Raw genomic sequence first — 18,884 nt, 5'->3', positions numbered from 1 at the left:
CATTTTGTTTATTCTTCCAGGTTCTTGCCTTTTTTGCCTACTTTAACATACACTGTTGTGAGTCCAATAGCCGCCACCAAGATCAGTCCACTGGTCACCAGGTACGCTATGGGCAGGAAGTGATTCTGCCCACCAAACCAGGTCACGGTGGAGATCACTACCTCTTTCTGACCTCTGAAGGGCCCGACTGGAAAATCTGGAGTTGTTGGTCAGGGCAAAATTTGCTTCTGCATATAAAAACTGTAAATGAAACTGATAAATATATAGTATTAAACTTCAGACAAAAATAAACCTTTAAAGCTATAATGTGTAATTTCCATGCCACTTTTAAACAGGCTACCTAATAGAGCTGTTCAGGTAGTTGTCCAAAATCCTGGAAGACAATTAGCATTTTCGAGCCATGGCATGGGTTCCCTCTGGATTTTCCTTTGGGTTTTTTTAATGGCAATTTTGGATTTATGGTCTGTGGTAAACATTACTTGAAGAAACTTGGTTGTTTTGTTGTACAACATAAATTACACACAGTCATACCTCAAATGTAATTTTGAAGCCATCATGTTTTTTTTGTTTTTTTTTTAAAGAATGTAGCTAACATGTTGCTAAATAAGTGAAAAAGTGTAGGACAGGAGCTTATTTTATCCATCACGAATGGATTGGATTGTGAAAAGAAAGTGTTCCATTCCACAATGGAGCCATACTTTTTGAGGAGACTTTTCAAGAGAGCATCTCACCATATCCCGATGGCAACACTTCTTTTTTAAATCTATGATTTCTCTATTTTTGCTGTAATATTTAATTTATGTTAACCAGCATAAAATTACTGTTAAAACTGGCTGACAACAGACCTTATAGCCTAAAACAATTTGTCAGAAAGCCTTCCACTAAACCATTCTTCCACTTTGAACCAATACTATACTGCATGAGCAAAGGATACTGTAATTGATAGCGATGTTGTAGTTGCCAGCAGGCAGACCATCAGTGAAAGGCCATTGAGCACGATTGAGAACCCCATAAAGCTTTTTGAAATTAGGGAAGGCTGCCTCTCTCATCCAAACAATCAGGTCGTCATTGATGAAGCCATTGTTGTTGGGGTCTGTGGTGTCCAGCTCATAAACCGGACGCTGCCAGAAAAAAGGCAGAGTTGTGCCTGAGAACAGACAGAGGTAACAATGAGACAAATAGACTCATAAATGCTCACGTATATGTGTTGAATATTGTGTGTACCTTCAAAGGCTTGCTGGAGTGTGAATGTCTCATTGGTCGGGGGGTTACGAAATTTCACATTTTTGTCGGTGTACCAGGCGATACCCTTCCTGAAGAGTGGAACTTGCACTGTTGATCCGTTATTTTTATAATACAAGATAAATGAGTCTAAAAGGGAAAGAAATAGTTGGCAATATTGGATTTATGAGCAGACCTTGTTGCACAAAGTATCTATATTTAAACTTGGTGTAAATAGCATCTACCTTTTATTACACTTAATGTAAATAACAACTGCCAAATTTCAGTACATTTAACAAGCACAAATAGCAAGTACAATCACTTATTGGCATAATGCCAACAGATGCATCTCACCATTGAACATGCTGTTGGCCACGGCACCACAAGGGGCAATGGGCACTCTGTTAGCATCGTAATCGAATGGAGTGCAGTACGAACTCTACGTAAGAAACAGCAACATCTTGAATGTGATAAAAGCGTACTAATTTGAAGCATCATGAGAGATCAAATAAAGACAAAAGTTATTTTAACCAGTGAGTGGGAGGGATGAGAAAAATGAGAGTGAGAGTGTGAAAGAAAGTGAAAACAGAAGGGAAGCAAAAAAGACGTCGAGCACCTTCAGGTTTGTCTTCCTCCCCACCATCTGTGCATCATCACGGGAGTCCATGTACCTCCGCAGGTTCTGATGAAAGTTTACCAGACCGTAGTAAATGAATACATCACCCTGAGGGAGGCAGCATGCATCAGACATAGTCCTAAATCATGTTAAAAGTGTACATGCTTAAATGACATATTATAATTTTTTTTTTTTTTATAATTTTCTTTATTTATCACACATTATACATTTGCACATATACAGTGAAATTCTTCTTTTTCACATATAGATAGGGGCAGTGGTGGCTCAGCAGCTAAGGCTCTGGGTTACTGACTAGAAGGTTGGGGGTTCAAGCCCCAGCACTGCCAAGTTGCCACTGTTGGGCCCTTGAGCAAGGCCCTTGACCCTATCTGTTCCAGGGGTGCCATATCATGGCTGACCCTGCACTCTGACCCCAGCTTAGCTGGGATATGTGAAAAAAAGAGATTCACTGTATATGTGTGATAAATAAATATCATTATGGGGCAGTATTATGAGGTCCACAAAGGCATCTCATTTAAAAAAGGTGCCTGAATTGTGTTATATAGCTTTCATCTAGGATCCCTTCCCTTTACTGAAAAGTGGATTTTGGCCATGAAGGGATTGTCTGTACATACATGTTAGAAATGTTCCAGCTGAAATGTTAAAGAATGTTTGAGGTTGTAAACAATTTATGCTTTATTGACAGCATAGTGACATACTGTGTACTGTCAGTTACCACAGAAAATAATTTTCACTTGTCCCTCAATTTGTAAAAACAAGCACAACTCATGTTTAAAGTAACACAATGGGGCAAGGCATTCTGAAGAAGAAATATTCAGGTTGTGTTTTATGTGAATTCTTTTGTACAGAAATTTGTTATTTGAGCTGTAAAGTTGTATAAATCATCCTTTTAGCCATGGGACTACTGTTTTAGGCGGATTAACTTGTTATCCAATGCAATACAGCCATGCTGAAAAACAAAATATAATAGAACCATTGGAATAGATTCCAGTGGTTTCCACTATAAATACAATTACAAGTGTAGTGTGTTTTGGGACATAATCTATTGGGATTTAATGGTTTGTACTGATTTCCATTCCAGATATGTATTGGTCCCTAATGGTGTCTATTAGACATAACATGCCACCAAAAGAAGCCAACACATTACCAGTAGAGACCCACATGGACCATTGAAGTTTTCATTAAAACTAATACGATTCCATTTATAATCATTAAATCCATTAGAATTCCTGTAGAGTTTGCTCCATGTATGTGTCATACCAAATTCAGAACCCATTGAAGAGACTGTATGTCTATCCCTCACAGCCTCATTTTCATTCTCATAAAAAATCAAAGATGGCGCTGTTGTGAATAAGGTCTATCCTTTCTAAAACAAAAATTTGCATTTTAACGTGTGTCCCATTTAATGTTCATTCCAGTTTATACACAATACCTTGCCTCGATTTCTACTGTAAGTGCATTATGGTAAACATGTATTTTGCTTGTTTTTACAAAATGAGGGACTTTTCAATTATCAGTTACTGTCTGTGGTAATTGACAGCATGTCACAGATACTGCTGATAGATCCTAACTTGTATTCAACCCAGAACATTCCTTTAAATGTAATATAGCAAATGGTAGCATATTTGTAGATAAAACACGTCGTCTTAGAAAGTGGAGATACAGTATTACATGATTAGACACATTCAGCATTACTTTTTGAACACACACTCTTACACACCAGAATTTTTTTTTCAATGAAGAAAGGGACTGAGCACTTGCAGTTGGTCTTGGCATTGCTGGCATTCTTCCGCATCTCAAAGCACTGAGCACACGATCCATTTGTGTAGTCTACCTATACAGCAGAAAGACCAACATAATGTATTAGTAGAAAATTTGACTGTGATTTGAGCTGAGGCCATAAATTCTCCGACATTTTGAGCAGTGGTGCTTGTGCAGGCAACATAAGTTCAAATCCTGCTTGTGCCACTATGTTGCCATGTGGTTGCTAAGGTGTACTGAGTGTTTTTTATTTTTTTCATCATGTTGTGTTTGCTAGGGCACTGCTGGAAGGTTGCTTAGACAAAAGCTCATCCCCAAATTATATTCTGTTCCTTAGACATGTCTCAGGAACTTCCTTCATTGTAAGTCTAAGGGGTGTTTTTGTCATCAATCTCAGTCACTTAGAAAAGCAACACCACACCTCTCCTCAATATGCTGCATTACTTAAGGAATCATTCATGTCTGAATGAGTGAACGTTACATTTATATAGCACTTTTCTAACACTACACTCAAAGCGCTTTACACAGTGAACAGGGGACAATAATCTAAGTTTAATACTTAGGTTTTTTTTTTTTAATTCCTAATTGCAATTATGAGCAATAATAATAGTGATGTTTGCCTTAAGAAGTACCATTAATACATTTCTCACACACACACACACACACACACACAAAAGTAAAGACTCAGAAGAACAGAGCTTCTATTCCAATCAGAGTTCAGTGGAAGTGTATTATTCAGCCACTTTTAGCATAAGGTAATAAGCGGTAATGCCATAGCCTTCAGTTAAAAAAGTCTTTATCAGTGTGTGCCCACAGGCGTAAAAGCATGGTGAAAGAGGAAGAGCAAATGTTTTATTAATGATTTGGCAGTGTATATATATATATATATATATATACACACACACACACATACACACAACAGTTAGTTCCGGTCCTCGAATCTGAATGGACGAGAGAAGTTCCACGAGTACTGATGGTCTCACACAATCAGCACTCCGACACTTCACTGTGTGTATCACTCCACTTGTGTTTGTGCCGTTGTAAACTAAAGTGTAAGAGCAGTGCAGATGTGTAAAGAGCCATCTGTCTCTTTACATTTAATTTTGTGACATTACATATTTCATCCAGCAGGTGGAGGCAAAAGACCATTTTTGTGTGTAATATGAGCCAGTTGGTGACGTGAAATGAGTCAGCGTCACTCAGTATTTATATTCAACAGCACTCCGTGATCACTCGTATTACTACTACTAAAGCTAGGAAATAGCTTTAAACGGCTTTAAACAAACAACTTCAGCATTAAGGCTCATCACAGCTGAGAGACACAACAGACTGATAAATTACACAAACTCAAGGCGCTTACCTCTTACCAGACTTTCCACATTGGAGAGGACAAAATGGCAGAGGACATTGCTGTTTCTATAGTGAAAGACTCTTCTGCACCAGCTACCGCAAAATAGGGAGGAATACCCCTGCTTGGACAGCTATTTTTCCACTGAGAAAATAGGATACATTTCACCAAAATGACATTATCTTCAGAAAGCTGACTAACAGACTACAGCATCATCAACAGGTGATCTCACATGCTCCATCTCTCCCTCTCTCTCTCTCACACACACACATCCTTGTTTCTCCAATAACATGTTAGAAACAGCCCAAACCGTGATACTAGTAGTTCTGAAGTAATGTTTTTGAGAGGCTTGGACGCATCATTTGGTTTGAACCAGCAGTGGCAGATTCTGATCCGTCGCGTAAGAAAATAGTTCAATACACAAGCGCATTTTTTGTGACCGTACTCTGTTTTTCCTAACTTTTTGTTCATTGAACTGTTGTATATAAGCAATATCACAATTGTGCTATATGGCCCTAAATCAGCACTGCTGTGATTACCTATGGCTACAGTTGCGCTCAAAAGTTTGCATACCCTTGAAGAATTGGTAATATATGTACCATTTTTAAAGAAAACATGAGTGAGCAGGCAAAACACATTTCTTTTATTTCTTATGGGATTCATATTCAACTGTAGGTTATAACAGAATGGCACAAACATAAAACAAAACATGGCAACAATGAAAAAAAAATGACCCCTGTTCAAAAGTCTTCATACCCTTAGTTCTTAATACTGTGTATTGCCCCCTTTAGCATCAATGACAGCGTGCAGTCTTTTGTAATAATTGTCTATGAGGCCCCAAATTCTTGCAGGTGGTATAGCTGCCCATTCGTCTTGGCAAAATGCCTCCAGGTCATGCAAAGTCATTGGTCGTCTTGCATGAACCGCACGTTTGAGATCTCCCCAGAGTGGCTCGATGATATTAAGGTCAGGAGACTGTGATGGCCACTCCAGAACCTTCACCTTTTTCTGCTGTAACCACTGGAGGGTCAACTTGGCCTTGTGCTTAGGGTCATTGTCGTGCTGGAAAGTCCAAGAGCGTCCCATGCGCAGCTTTCATGCAGAAGAATGCAAATTGTCTGCCAGTATTTTCTGATAACATGCTGCATTCATCTTGCCATCAATTTTCACAAGATTCCCCGTGCCTTTAGAGCTCACACACCCCCAAAACATCAGTGAGCCACCACCATGCTTCACAGTGGGGATGGTATTCTTTTCACTATAGGCCTTGTTGACCCCTCTCCAAACATAGTGCTTATGGTTGTGACCATAAAGCTCTATTTTGGTCTTGTCACTCCAAATTACAGTGTGCCAGAAGCTGTGAGGCTTGTCAAGGTGTTGTCATTTGTGGCATTGGCACAGTAAAGGCTTCTTTCTGGCAACTCGACCATGCAGCTAATTTTTGTTCAAGTATCGTCATATTGTGCTCCTTGAAACAACCACACCGTCTTTTTCCAGAGCAGCCTGTATTTCTCCTGAGGTTACCTGTGGGTTTTTCTTTGTATCCCGAACAATTCTTCTGGCAGTTGTGGCTGAAATCTTTCTTGGTCTACCTGACCTTGGCTTGGTATCAGGAGATCCCCGAATTTTCCACTTCTTAATAAGTGATTGAACAGCACTGACTGGCATTTTCAAGGCTTTGGATATCTTTTTATATCCTTTTCCATCTTTGGATATCTTTTCTGCTCCCCATGGCTCAGTATCTAGCCTGCTCAGTGCATCCAAGTGAGAGCTAACAAACTCATTGACTATTTATACACAGACACTAATTGCAATTTAAAAAGCCACAGGTGTGGGAAATGAACCTTTAATTGCCATTTAAACCTGTGTGTGTCACCTGTGTGTCTGTAACAAGGCCAAACATTCAAGGGTGTGTAAACTTTTGATCAGGGCCATTTGGGTGATTTCTGTTATCATTATGACTTAAAAAGGAGCCAAACAACTATGTGATGATAAATGGCTTCATATGAACACTATCCTTAAATAAAGTACAGGTTTTTTTTTTTTTTGCATGATCAGTCATATTTTCAAAATCAATGCCAAAATTTAACAATTTCTGCCAGGGTATGCAAAATTTTGTGCACAAGTGTATCTATATATATATATATATATATATATATATATATATATATAGTTGAAGTCAGAAGTTTACATACACTTAGGTTGACTAAATTAAAACTCATTTTTTAACCACTACACAGATTTCATTTTAGCAAACTATATTTTTGGCAAGTCGTTTAGGACATCTATTTTGTGAATGACACTAGTAATTTTTACAACAATTGTTTACAGACAGATAGTTTCACTTCTAATCGACTATATCACAATTCCAGTGGGTCAAAAATGTACATACACTAAGTTAACTGTGCCTTAAAGCAGCTTGGAAAATTCCAGAAAATGATGTCAAGTCTTTAGACAATTAGCTTCTGATAGGAGGTGTACTGAATTGGAAGTGTACCTGTGGATGTATTTTAAGGCCTACTTTCAAACTCAGTGCCTCTTTGCTTGACATCATGGGAAAATCAAAAGAAATAAGCCAAGACCTCAGAATAACAATTGTGGACCTCCACAAGTCTGGTTCATCCTTGGGAGAAATTTCCAAATACCTGAAGGTACCACGTTCATCTGTACAAACAATAGTACGCAAGTATAAACACATGGGACGATGCAGCCATCATACCGCTCAGGAAGGTGACACATTCTATCTCCTATAGATGCAAGTAGTTTGGTGTGAAAAGTGCAAATCAATCCCAGAACAACAGCAAAGGACCTTGTGAAGATGCTGGAGGAAAAAGGTAGACAAGAATCAATATCCACAGTAAAATGAATCCTATATCGACATAACCTGAAAGGCTGCTCAACAAGGAACAAGCCACTATTCCAAAACTGCCATAAAAGCCAGACTACAGTTTGCAAGTGCACATGGGCACAAAGATCTTACATTTTGGAGAAAGAACACCATCCCAGCCGGGAAGCATGGGGGTGGCAGCATCATGTTGTGGGGGTGCTTTGCTGCAGGAGTGACTGGTGCACTTCACAAAATAGACGGCATCATGAGGAAGGAAAATTATGTGGTTATATTGAAGCAACATCTCAAGACATCAGCCATGAAGTAATAGCTCAGTCGCAAATGGGTCTTCCAAATGGACAATGACCCCAAGCATAAGTTTTGGCAAAATGGCTTAAGGATAACAAAGTCAAGGTATTGGAGTGGCCATCACAAAGCCCTGACCTTTTTTTTTTTTTTGTGGAAAAATTTGTGGGCAGAATTGAAAAAGCATGTTCGAGCAAAGAGGCCTACCAGTTCTGTCTGGAGGAATGGGCCAAAATTCCAGCAACTTATTGTGAGAAGCTTGTGGAAGACTACCCAAAATGTTTGACCCACGTTAAACAATTTAAAGGCAATGCTACCAAATACTAACAAAGTGTATGTAAGCTTCTGACCCACTGGGAATGTGATGAAATAAATAAAAGCTGAAATAATTAATCATTCTCTCTACTATTATTCTGACATTTCACATTCTTAAAATAAAGTAGTGATCCTAACTGACCTAAGACAGGAAATGTTTTCTATGATTAAATGTCAGGAATTTTCAAAAACTGAGTTTATCAAACCAGCCCATCTGGCACCAACAATCATGCCACACTCCAAATCACTGAAATCAAAATTTTTCCCCCATTCTGATGGTTGATGTGAACATTGACTGAAGCTCCTGAACCTTATCTGCCTGATTTTATGCACTGCACTGCTGCCAAACGATTGGCTGATTAGATAATCGCATGGATGATTGTTGGTGCCAGATGGGCTGCTTTGAGTATTTCTGTAACTGCTGATCTCCTTTGATTTTCACACACAAAAGTCTCTAGAATTTACTCATGGTGCCAAAAACAAAAAACATCCAGTGTGTGGCAGTTCTGCAGACGGAAATGCCTTGTTGATGAGAGAGGTCAACAGAAAATGGCCAGACTGGTTTGAACTGACAAAGTCTACGGTAACTCAGATAACTGCTCTGTACAATTGTGGTGAGAAGAATAGCATCTCTGCTATTCTGAGATGCGGTTTGGCGCTGTTTTGGCAGCAAAAAGGGGACCTACAATATTAGGCAGGTGCTTTTAATGTTGTGGCTGATCGGTGTATATACAGCATATATATATATACAGTATATATATATATATATATATATATATATATATATATATATATATATATATATATATATACTAACTGGCGGCCAAAGGTTTGGTGACATTATTGTACAGGTTTTGCTGTTTCAGAAGGAAATTGGTACTTTAATTCACCAAAGTCGCATTCAACTGATCACAAAGTATAGTCAGGACATTACTGATGTAAAAAAACAGCACCATCACTATTTGAAAAAAGTCACTTTTGATCAAATCTAGACCTATTTCCAGCAGCCATCACTCCAACGCCTTATCCTTGAGTAATCATGCTAAATAGCAAATTTGGTACTAGAAATCACTTGCCATTATATCAAACACTGCTGAAAGCTATTTGGTTCATTAAATGAAGCTTAATTTTTTAAGTGTTGTTTTTGTTTTTGATTTGCCACAGTATGCAATAGACTGGCATGTCTTAAGGTCACTATTAGGTCAAAAATGGCAAAAAAAAAAAAAAAAAGAAATAAAGAAATAGCTTTCTCTATAAATTACTCGATCAATCATTGTTTTGAGGAATGAATACCATACAATGCTTGAAACTGCCAAAAAACTGAGGATTTCATACAAAGGTGTACATTACAGTCTTCAAAGACAAAGGACAACTGGCTCTAACAAGGACAGAAAGAGATGTGGAAGGCCAGATGTACAACTAAACAAGAGGATAAGTACATCAGAGTCTCTAGTTTGAGAAACAGATGCTTCACATGTCCTCAGCTGACAGCTTCATTTAATTCTATCCACTCAACACCAGTTTCATGTACTACAGTAAAGAGAAGACTCAGGGGTGCAGGCCTTATGGGAAGAATTGCAAAGAAAAAGCCACTTTTGAAACAGAAAAACAAAAAGAAAAGGTTAGAGTGGGCAAAGTAACACAGACATTGGACAACAGATAATTGGAAAAGAGTGTTATGGATCTTAAACCCATTGAGCTTTTGTGGGATCAGTTAGACTGTAAGGTGCGTGAGAAGTGCCCGACAAGACAGCCACATCTATGGCAAGTGCTACAGGAAGTGTGGGGTGAAATGTCACCTGAGTATCTGGACAAACTGACAGCTAGAATGCCAAAGATCTGCAAAGCTGTCATTGCTGCACGTGGAGGATGTTTTCATGAGAACCCTTTGAAGTAGTTTAAGAAGTTTTGAACATTTTTTTTTTTAATTGTAATAGTAATTTTTCACGATATAAATGTCCTAACTATACACTGTGATCAGCTGAATGCCACTTTGGTGAATAAAAGTACCAATTTCTTTCCATAAGAGCAAAATCTATATATTATTCCAAACTTTAGGCCACCAGTGTATGTATGTGTGTGTGTGTGTGTGTGTGTGTGTGTGTGTGTGTGTGTGTGTGTGTATATATATATATATATATATATATATATATATATATATATATATATAATTATTATTTATATTATTACAAATGGTAGGTCTATTATGATAAAAAATGGCAGAAGAACTTGACTAATATGTTAACTTACACTGTGTAAAGACACACTATATGAATATATTACATTGAGTGTTACACAAAAGGAAGACAACCTACTGCATTAATAAAAAAAGACAAACATCTGCCTGGTATGTTTTCCCACTTCCTGCTGTCTTGCAAACTGACAGACACAATAAAGAGTGTGTCTTACCTTCAGCTGGTGTGTGTTCTCAACAGTGATGAGGAGCCAGATGCCCAGTAACAAACACACGAGAGAGAGGATGTAGAATGATGGCAGCACGGTTTGTGCCGTGAGAGATGGAGACCAAGCTGGTAACCTCTGCTGTTTAAACGCAGAGTTGTCCGGACGCCTCAAAAACGGCCCTGTACCTGCTTGCTTCTTACCCATCTCAGATTCTCCAACACTTAAGACTAATACCACAAATTCAGAATGACAGAAAAAGAAAGAATGACAATCCCAGGCACTAGTTCTTTTTTTTTTTTCAAATACAACCGAAGGAAGTTTCCTAACACCTCATGCGAATGAACCTTTGAACCTGAAGTGACTGTTAATAAGTAACTACAACAACTCTGACTCATATACACGCACATTGGTGCGGTTATCCTTAGACATAATGATTTTTATACTGTATGAAATATAGATTCTATCCCCTAACCTTAACCCTAAACCTAACAAAAAAAAATTTTCAACAAAAAAAAAAAACAGTTTAGTATGTTTTTTTAAGCGATTTGAAATATGGGGACACTAGAAATGTCCTCATAAACCACATTTATAGCACAATACCCTTGTAATTACCAGTTTGTAACCTAAAAAAAATGTCCTCGTAAACTACCCAAACCCGACCACACACACACACACACACACACACACACACACACACACACACACACACACACACACACACACACACACAAAGCTGCTCTCCTGGCCTGTAGCTCTGACTGTTAAACCTCCCCAGACATTCTTGTCCATTCAGAACTCAAACTCTCCTCATTCCTGGACCCTGACATAATGTGTGGGAGCAGCATTGAAGTGAACGCATGTTGAGTGTGTCTTGTAACAGAATATAGCAAAAACAGAATATATTATATTAGGTATATAACTGACTAACAGGCCTCAGTGGGAGTGGCTCCTGGTGGGCAAGACAAACAAATGGACAGACCTTGTGTCAATGCAGATCAGGTTTATTTATAAACATGAACAAACACTCCAGACCAGAGGGTTAATCTTATATGGCAATAAAAATACTTTACATTTTACAATACTTTATCAATAACATACCAAGCAAGCAAAGGGACATGAACGTGAATATGCACATGAAACTAAGTAAAAACTAGAGACAATCTGCTCATAAGAGTCCTATTTTAACGGTTCCTTCTCTGCAGCTCTGAATTACACCAAGGTCCATCATTTTCAGCAAGTCTCCTTTCACCTGAAACAACACAAATGAAAAGAAATTAGGTTTTCCTCACATTAAACACTTATCAGCCTAAGCAGTTACAGTTAAAGATCCCATGACTCAAAATCTGTTTGGTGGCTTTTCGTCAATGTTTTTTCAGACAAGCACTTTTATATGTTCCGCCCCAAATTTCTCCTATCAACCAAAGAAATACTGTATGTCAACACAAGAAAAAAAAAATGCATTTCAAAAGATAAAGTTTTGAAATTAGTTTCATTCATTGTGATCAGCATAACTTATTTTTGGTGTTCTGCAATAGATCTCAAATGTTAGATAATGTAAGAAAAAGAGATACAACATATCTTTGTAATTATGTTGTGAAATGCACATATGTCAATTATATCATTGATTATATATCAAAGTATGTCAATGCTACCTCTGGTATATCCGCCATTCTCCTGTGCTTCTGGTCTTGGTAGTTCCAGTCCAGTACCAAATACTGCAGGCCTTGCACAGTCAAACCATCTAAGAGCAAGCAGCAGTGAAAAGATATTTCAGAAAACCAAATAACTTCCTGTTTAGTAATTATTAAAATATCACATTTGCACTTAAGAATATACATACAGTTTATATATATATATATATATATATATATATATATATATATATATATATATTTTTTTTTTTTTTTAATAAGTGTACAAGCTAACCTTTCTCTAAAAGGGCAGAAATTCTCCCATGAGTTCCAACAGCAATATGGGTCAAACCTTTACTTAATAGCTTTATTTGTTCATCTACTTTAATATGTTTTGCGAACAGCTTCAGCACTTTAGCTTGTCCTTTAAATGCCACTAGTTGCCTTAAACACAAAAAGAGAGAAAAATCCAACACTTGATAAGATAGAATCTGTAAATAGGACAGCCAAGAGATGAAACTCACTTAATAAGATCAATTGTTCTGAGAGCGGATCCACAAACGATGAGCAACACAACAGACCGGGTCTGGGTGTGCTGCTTCTGTATTTTAGCCCACTTTGGACAGACTGAAATAAGCATGACAAAAAAGTACCAAAATAAACTTCAAGCTGAACAAATAAATAAAAAGTTTGCATAAGTACATCAGAAATTGGACACTGCAAGCAGATTAAGAGTGATTTGAGAATGAAATAGGATAGATCAACTATTACTATGGGATAAGGGAATGGTTTTTAAAGGAACAGTTCACCCTATAATGAAAACTGTGTCATTAAAGGCCTCGATATACTTCCTACAAAATCGAAGAACGAACGGGTGTGACGTCATTTAGAACAAAATCTGGCCGAAAAGAAGGTTCGCTGGGGCGAACTATTAGGAAAACTTCTGACCAGCTGCTAAACTCATTCTTATTGTCATTGGTCCACTTCATTGGTAGGTGTGACCAAGAGCTCCACTTACCTCGAGCCGATGGCTAATTCTGTTTAAGTTTTTCAGTGAGTCAAAATGAGTCAACGTGAACACATCGATGTGCAGAGTTATTACATCTGTACGATCGTTCTCTTAGAGACATTTTCCAAAGACCACGTCATGTGATTTAAATTTTTTTTTTTAAATTACATTAACAAAGTGTAACTGGCTCATATTATGACTGCGTGTAGCATGTTAGTGCATTAGCGTAATGAATTAATAATGTAAACAAGACAAATTTAAAATTTTCTACTGCATACATATTACTTTAAATCATCATCAAGTGATTTAAACAGCTTCTTTTACTGACCTCATGTGAATTTTACCCACCCCTGTGTTGTTCCAAAATGGAAGTATTTACAATTGTGGGACAAAAAAGGAGATATTTTGTAGAATTTCTCAGCTCCTCTTTCCCATACATTGAAAGCATACTGCGAACAGGGACTGTCAAGATGCGCTGTGCCTGGTTTGGCAACAATGACACCTAATGCCATTGCTTCTTGTGGATCTTGCAACCGAACGTTCGAAAACGCGGAAGTGACAATGAGCTTTAAAAGCTATGGAGGAGAGGAAGTTTAGCAGTGAAAAATGGCTTAAATGTCAATCTCTTCCTCACACAAAGGCTTTAGTATATGTACAATATAGCTAACAAGTTTTATGGACTACTTTTATGGTGCTTTTTTTGTTTATAGGCGCTTGACAGCCCCTGGTCACTAAATCCTTTCGTTGTATGGAAAATAACATCAACAGTCTTCAAATTTTCTCCTTTTATGTTCCATGGAAGAAAGTCAGTCATGTGGGTTTGGAAAGACATGGGGGTAAATGAATGAACGTTACATTTCTATAGTGCTTTTCTGACACTACACTCAAAGTGCTTTACACAGTGTACAGGGGACTCTCCTCAACCACCATCATTTATTAAATATAAATGATGACAGAATTTAACCTTTGGGGTGAACCACAAATTTATCTAAGAAACCACAACTGAGTGAGTGAAAAGAAAGCTTTGTCCATATAAGGAGCTTTACCTTCCTTGAGGTAGGAGGACAAGCTATGTGTAAGGTCATTACTGCCAAGGAAACATTAGTCTGAAATGGAAAAGAACAAACAAATTAAACTTCATTATCAAGACTCACCACACACAACAGCGCATTAATTGACTCACCCTGCAGTGTCAGTTCCTCCTGCTCAATAACAGAGCGGGTCTGGCTATAGTGACTCTTCAGAAGGCTCATTAGGTCATCAGGAGAGCCCGGCACAGGCTCAGAGCTCGCTAATACATCTGTGATTGTTTTCTTTTTCTAAACACACATGAGGATTACACAATAATTGCAAGTATACATTAGAGACAGTGACTAGAAAAGGCGTGGGTGCTTTTAAGAGTAACTCTATCCTGTTTTATAATTTAATCAGAGAAAAGCTTCCTAACAACACAGAGGCCCTGATTTACTAATGATTTGTCCAATCATTCAAATTGCACGTGGGCGTCATGGGTGTTTTGCAGGTGATCTACTAAGAAAAAAAGATTGCACAGCGCGATTCAGATTACTACCTGCCTTTCATTCGTATTAATTAGCTCTTGCAGTTTCAGTTTCTGAAATGACTGTCAGGCTTGATAAATCACTTTGCAGGTGCAGTTTAATTCATTTGCATCGACACCGCCCTTTATTTTGCACATTTGGAGGCACGCCTCTAAATTGCATTTTCATTTCTGCGAAAACTCAAAATTGCAGAGACGTGCTATTTTTTGCATCTGAAAGACGCTCAGAAGACTACGTTAGTAGATCAGCTCGGATCTTTTTAGCGCGTGATACAAGTTTGCACGTGTTTCTATATACGCAAACCTTTAGTAAATCAGGGCCTGTATGTTAACCAAGACAGATGAAAACTGAGAAGCATGATAAAATTGGAGAAATCTGTAAAATCACAGTATTTCCAAGGTAAGTTTGCTCTTGAAAACACGCCATCCTTTGTCTCTTTTCTCAAGAATGGAGTAAAATGATTCTGAAGCAGCATATTGAATTGGGCATATATAACAATAATAGACATGTGAAACATAATTCACTTTACCTTTCGTCTCTTCTTGGGTTTTGTGGATTCTTTATCACTCTTTTCCTCTGATCTCTCCTGTGTGACGAAACATTCTTTCTGCAAGGAAAAGTATGACACTCTTTACTTAAAGATGCCCTGCTCTGTTTTTGCTCATGAGCCATTTTGTCTCAAAGGCAACACTTTGATCTCTTTGAAGAAAGATTGAACACAGGAAAGAAAGACTCACAGAGTCTGGGGTTTCTACATACGTATATTAAAATTGGTATTTTTAACAGGTTTGTAAAATGAAACTGTCAACATTTTGAAAGACTTTACTGGCCTTCAGCTCCATTTGCAGTCTACAACTAACCCGTTGGCCAAAGTTTGAGTTAAGTATTTGTGTTTAGTATAATAAAAATGGTGTCTTCATCATTAACCCACTCCAAACCTGCGTGACTTTCTTCCGTGGAACATGAGAGAAGAAATATTGAATGATGATGCTGCTCTTTTTTTTTTCTGCATACAATGAAAGTATGAAATAAGAGATGCGTGAATATTTCGACCAACATAAGTGACGTCCCAGCTGAAACGGGACAGTTGGCAATCCTTAATGAAAATGAATGGGCACTGAGGTGGTCAATCCCTAACATTCCACGGTTTAGAACAACAGGAGGGCAAGTATATTAATTTTTGAGTGAAGTACCACTTTAAGGCCTCACAGTCATTAGTGTCTGTACATCTGTGTGTGTGTGTGTGTGTGTGTGTGTGTGTGTGTGTGTGTGTTACCTGAACCGTTTTCTGTCTCCTCTTCTTTTTCTTGCTGTTGTCTTGAATCTGTTTTTCACCCTTCCTTTTCTTTGATGTGGGTCTGATGTGCTGTTCTTCTGTAGAGGGCTGCGTTTCTTCCTCTACATCGGACGCACCTTTGTATACAAAAAAAAAAAAAAAAAAAGAGCCAAGTTTGAAAGTAAACTGCTTAAGCAAGATAAACTGCTCGAAAGAGACCACAAAATGACATGGTGTATATTATTATATTTTTAATAGCACTATATTAACAAGAGCCAGAACAAACTACATTTCCCATGATGCTCTGTTGGCAAACCAAACACATGTTTTAAGCGGTCTGAAATGAAATCAACAGAGTACATATGCCATAGATCTGTAAAAATGGAAATGCCGCTAAGCTGCAAATAAAATCCAAATGCTACTCACTTATGGGGAGCCGATTCCTGCAAGTTAAATCTGTATTTAAAGGAGCTATCAAGAACTCTAGTACAGCACTACTAGTATTACTGTTACTAGATGGTGCTGGCACTGTGTGCTTTAAGCATGCGTAACTGAAGCAACTAACACTTCCCAAAGCATAGTTCAAATAAACAAAATAAACAATATGTTGAACATGTTGGTTACCTGAATTGTCGCCCTGAGTCCACCACTCGTCTCCCAAATCATCATCCATTTCTCGAACAGCAATTTGAATTTTGTGTCTGTAGTTTTTGGAGGGCAGATTCGCGTAGCCAGAAAATATGAGCGAATCTGCCGTTAAAAATTCTCTAATGTACGGCCTATTGTACAAAGGTGCCTCTGTTTGTTCCTATCAGGCAGCAGATACCCTAACCCCACCCTAATCCGTACCCAGCCAGGAACAACTTGAGGCACCGTTCTCCCATCGCGATAAAGTACGATCTGTAAAGTAAATAAATAAACATAAATAACAATAACAGTAGCAAATGGTTCTCAGAATAAGTTTTCTTATATAGATTTTACGGAAACCAGATAAACGCCCGAGCTTTAATGATAATATCAATTTACATGATACTAAAACATTGACCTTATTATTAATAGTTATTTTTATTGTTTACTTATAATTAGGAAAAAAAATTAGTTACATTTACTTTAAGTATATAATTTCATTAAAATATAAAATGATGATCCATGAAAGTAGTCATACTTTACTCTAAACCACTAGGTGGCACTAAGTCCCTTAAAATTATAATTAGTGTTCATCTGCAGTGTTTTGTAAGTTGATGTTGCTCTAACTATAATTTCCTTCTGTCTCATTCCTTCTCTCTCTCTCTCTCTCTCTCTCTCTCTCTCTCTCTCTCTCTCTCTCTCTCTCTCTCTCTCTCTCTCTCTGTAATTCTGTAATAGTAATAATAAAAATAAATAAGTAAATAATAATAATAATAAAACATGTATTACATAAAACAACATACAGGTAAGTGCACAACATGTAAAGAAATGTAACTACAGAGAACAACAAGTAACAGTAAGTGTAAAGTGTGTGTTTCTAATGCTCTCATATTTACTGCACTCAGTGAGGAAGAGTAGTTCATCCTCTATGACTCCTTGAGTGCAATGTGAACACAGTCTGTTCTCTCTGGGTCTCCAGCTCTGTCTGTGCCAACCGGTCTCTACAGCCAGACTGTGCTTACTCACACGATACTTTATAAGGAGCTTCCTGTGACGGTAGTCTTTAATTTTGGTTAGATATGGTGCCAGTTTAATTTTCTTAATCTTTTGAAAGTAGTTCAATTTGTTTGTTTCTTTGAGTTTGCTATGCCAATAATGGAGGTATTCTTCTTGGGTTGTGTTTTGTGTTTGTATAAGTTTTGCATGCCTGAATCGATGAATTTAGCTGGTGTTTGTCCACAAAATACTTTAAAGGGTCGCTCTCTGGGTGTGCTGCTCGGTGTAAAAAAGCACAGTGATGATGATATTCTGGGGGAGAGTGTAATAGGTGGAACCAGAACTTACTGGCTCTCTTTTGAATATCAGTCAAGAGGGAATCTGCCCAGTTCTGCCCAACAGCCCAGGTTAGAAGCACTTCTGTGAACTCCCAGGATATTTTTACAGAATTCAAGGTGGAAAATTTCAATTGAACTTTTGTCCCAGGATTCATAATTCAGTTTATATTTGGGGTCCCAGATTTCGCTGCCTTACATAAGTATGGGCTTGATGACACTGTCAAACAATTTCAGCCACAGTTTAAAAGGGAGGTTAAATTTAAATGGTGATTTTCTTATACTATAATATGCCCTACGAACCTTGTCTGTCAGGTCTTGTATTGCCAAGTCAAATTGTCCAGAAGCCGAGATAGTCAGACCTAAATAACTGTAACTGGAAACATGGTTAATTGTTCCCCCCACAGTGAAAAAACATATTTTTTGTCTTGAAGACGATTTTTATTTGGAAAAATTATCACTTTTGACTAGTCCATGTTGATTGGTAATGCCCAATTACTGCAGTAGAGGCTTTAATGTAATCCCTTCAGTAGGTGAGAAAAGCAGCAGGTCGTGTGAGTCCAGGGCTACATTAGTTTTGAAGCATTGTGGTCAATTCATTTATACAAATATTAAATATATTTGGAATTAAGC

General features: G+C 37.8%; 2 protein-coding genes across 2 annotated transcripts; both read right to left on the bottom strand.

Moving 5' to 3' along the window:
- Positions 1-3: 3 nt before the first annotated feature.
- On the bottom strand, positions 4-11,135 carry LOC127447989 (cell cycle control protein 50C-like). The gene is made up of 7 exons (XM_051710269.1): positions 10,825-11,135; positions 3,579-3,692; positions 1,838-1,945; positions 1,576-1,660; positions 1,225-1,371; positions 935-1,147; positions 4-196 (listed from the first exon to the last, which is right to left on the bottom strand). Exons 1-7 carry the CDS (start codon positions 11,020-11,022, stop codon positions 9-11), a joined length of 1,053 nt encoding a protein of 350 aa, XP_051566229.1. The 5' UTR covers positions 11,023-11,135; the 3' UTR covers positions 4-8.
- A 672-nt stretch (positions 11,136-11,807) lies between these two features.
- LOC127447990 (protein CMSS1-like) lies at positions 11,808-17,014 on the bottom strand. The gene is given in 9 exon segments (XM_051710270.1): positions 11,808-12,067; positions 12,471-12,559; positions 12,745-12,893; positions 12,974-13,076; positions 14,505-14,564; positions 14,642-14,777; positions 15,547-15,624; positions 16,294-16,430; positions 16,918-17,014. Coding segments are annotated over 9 exon segments (885 nt in total). The 5' UTR covers positions 16,967-17,014; the 3' UTR covers positions 11,808-11,983.
- Positions 17,015-18,884: the final 1,870 nt, after the last annotated feature.

This window comes from Myxocyprinus asiaticus, chromosome 11, assembly GCF_019703515.2.
Source record: "Myxocyprinus asiaticus isolate MX2 ecotype Aquarium Trade chromosome 11, UBuf_Myxa_2, whole genome shotgun sequence".
Lineage (NCBI taxonomy): Eukaryota > Metazoa > Chordata > Actinopteri > Cypriniformes > Catostomidae > Myxocyprinus > Myxocyprinus asiaticus.
Note: the sequence above shows the minus strand (reverse complement) of the source record. Positions and strands in the feature narration are given on the sequence as shown.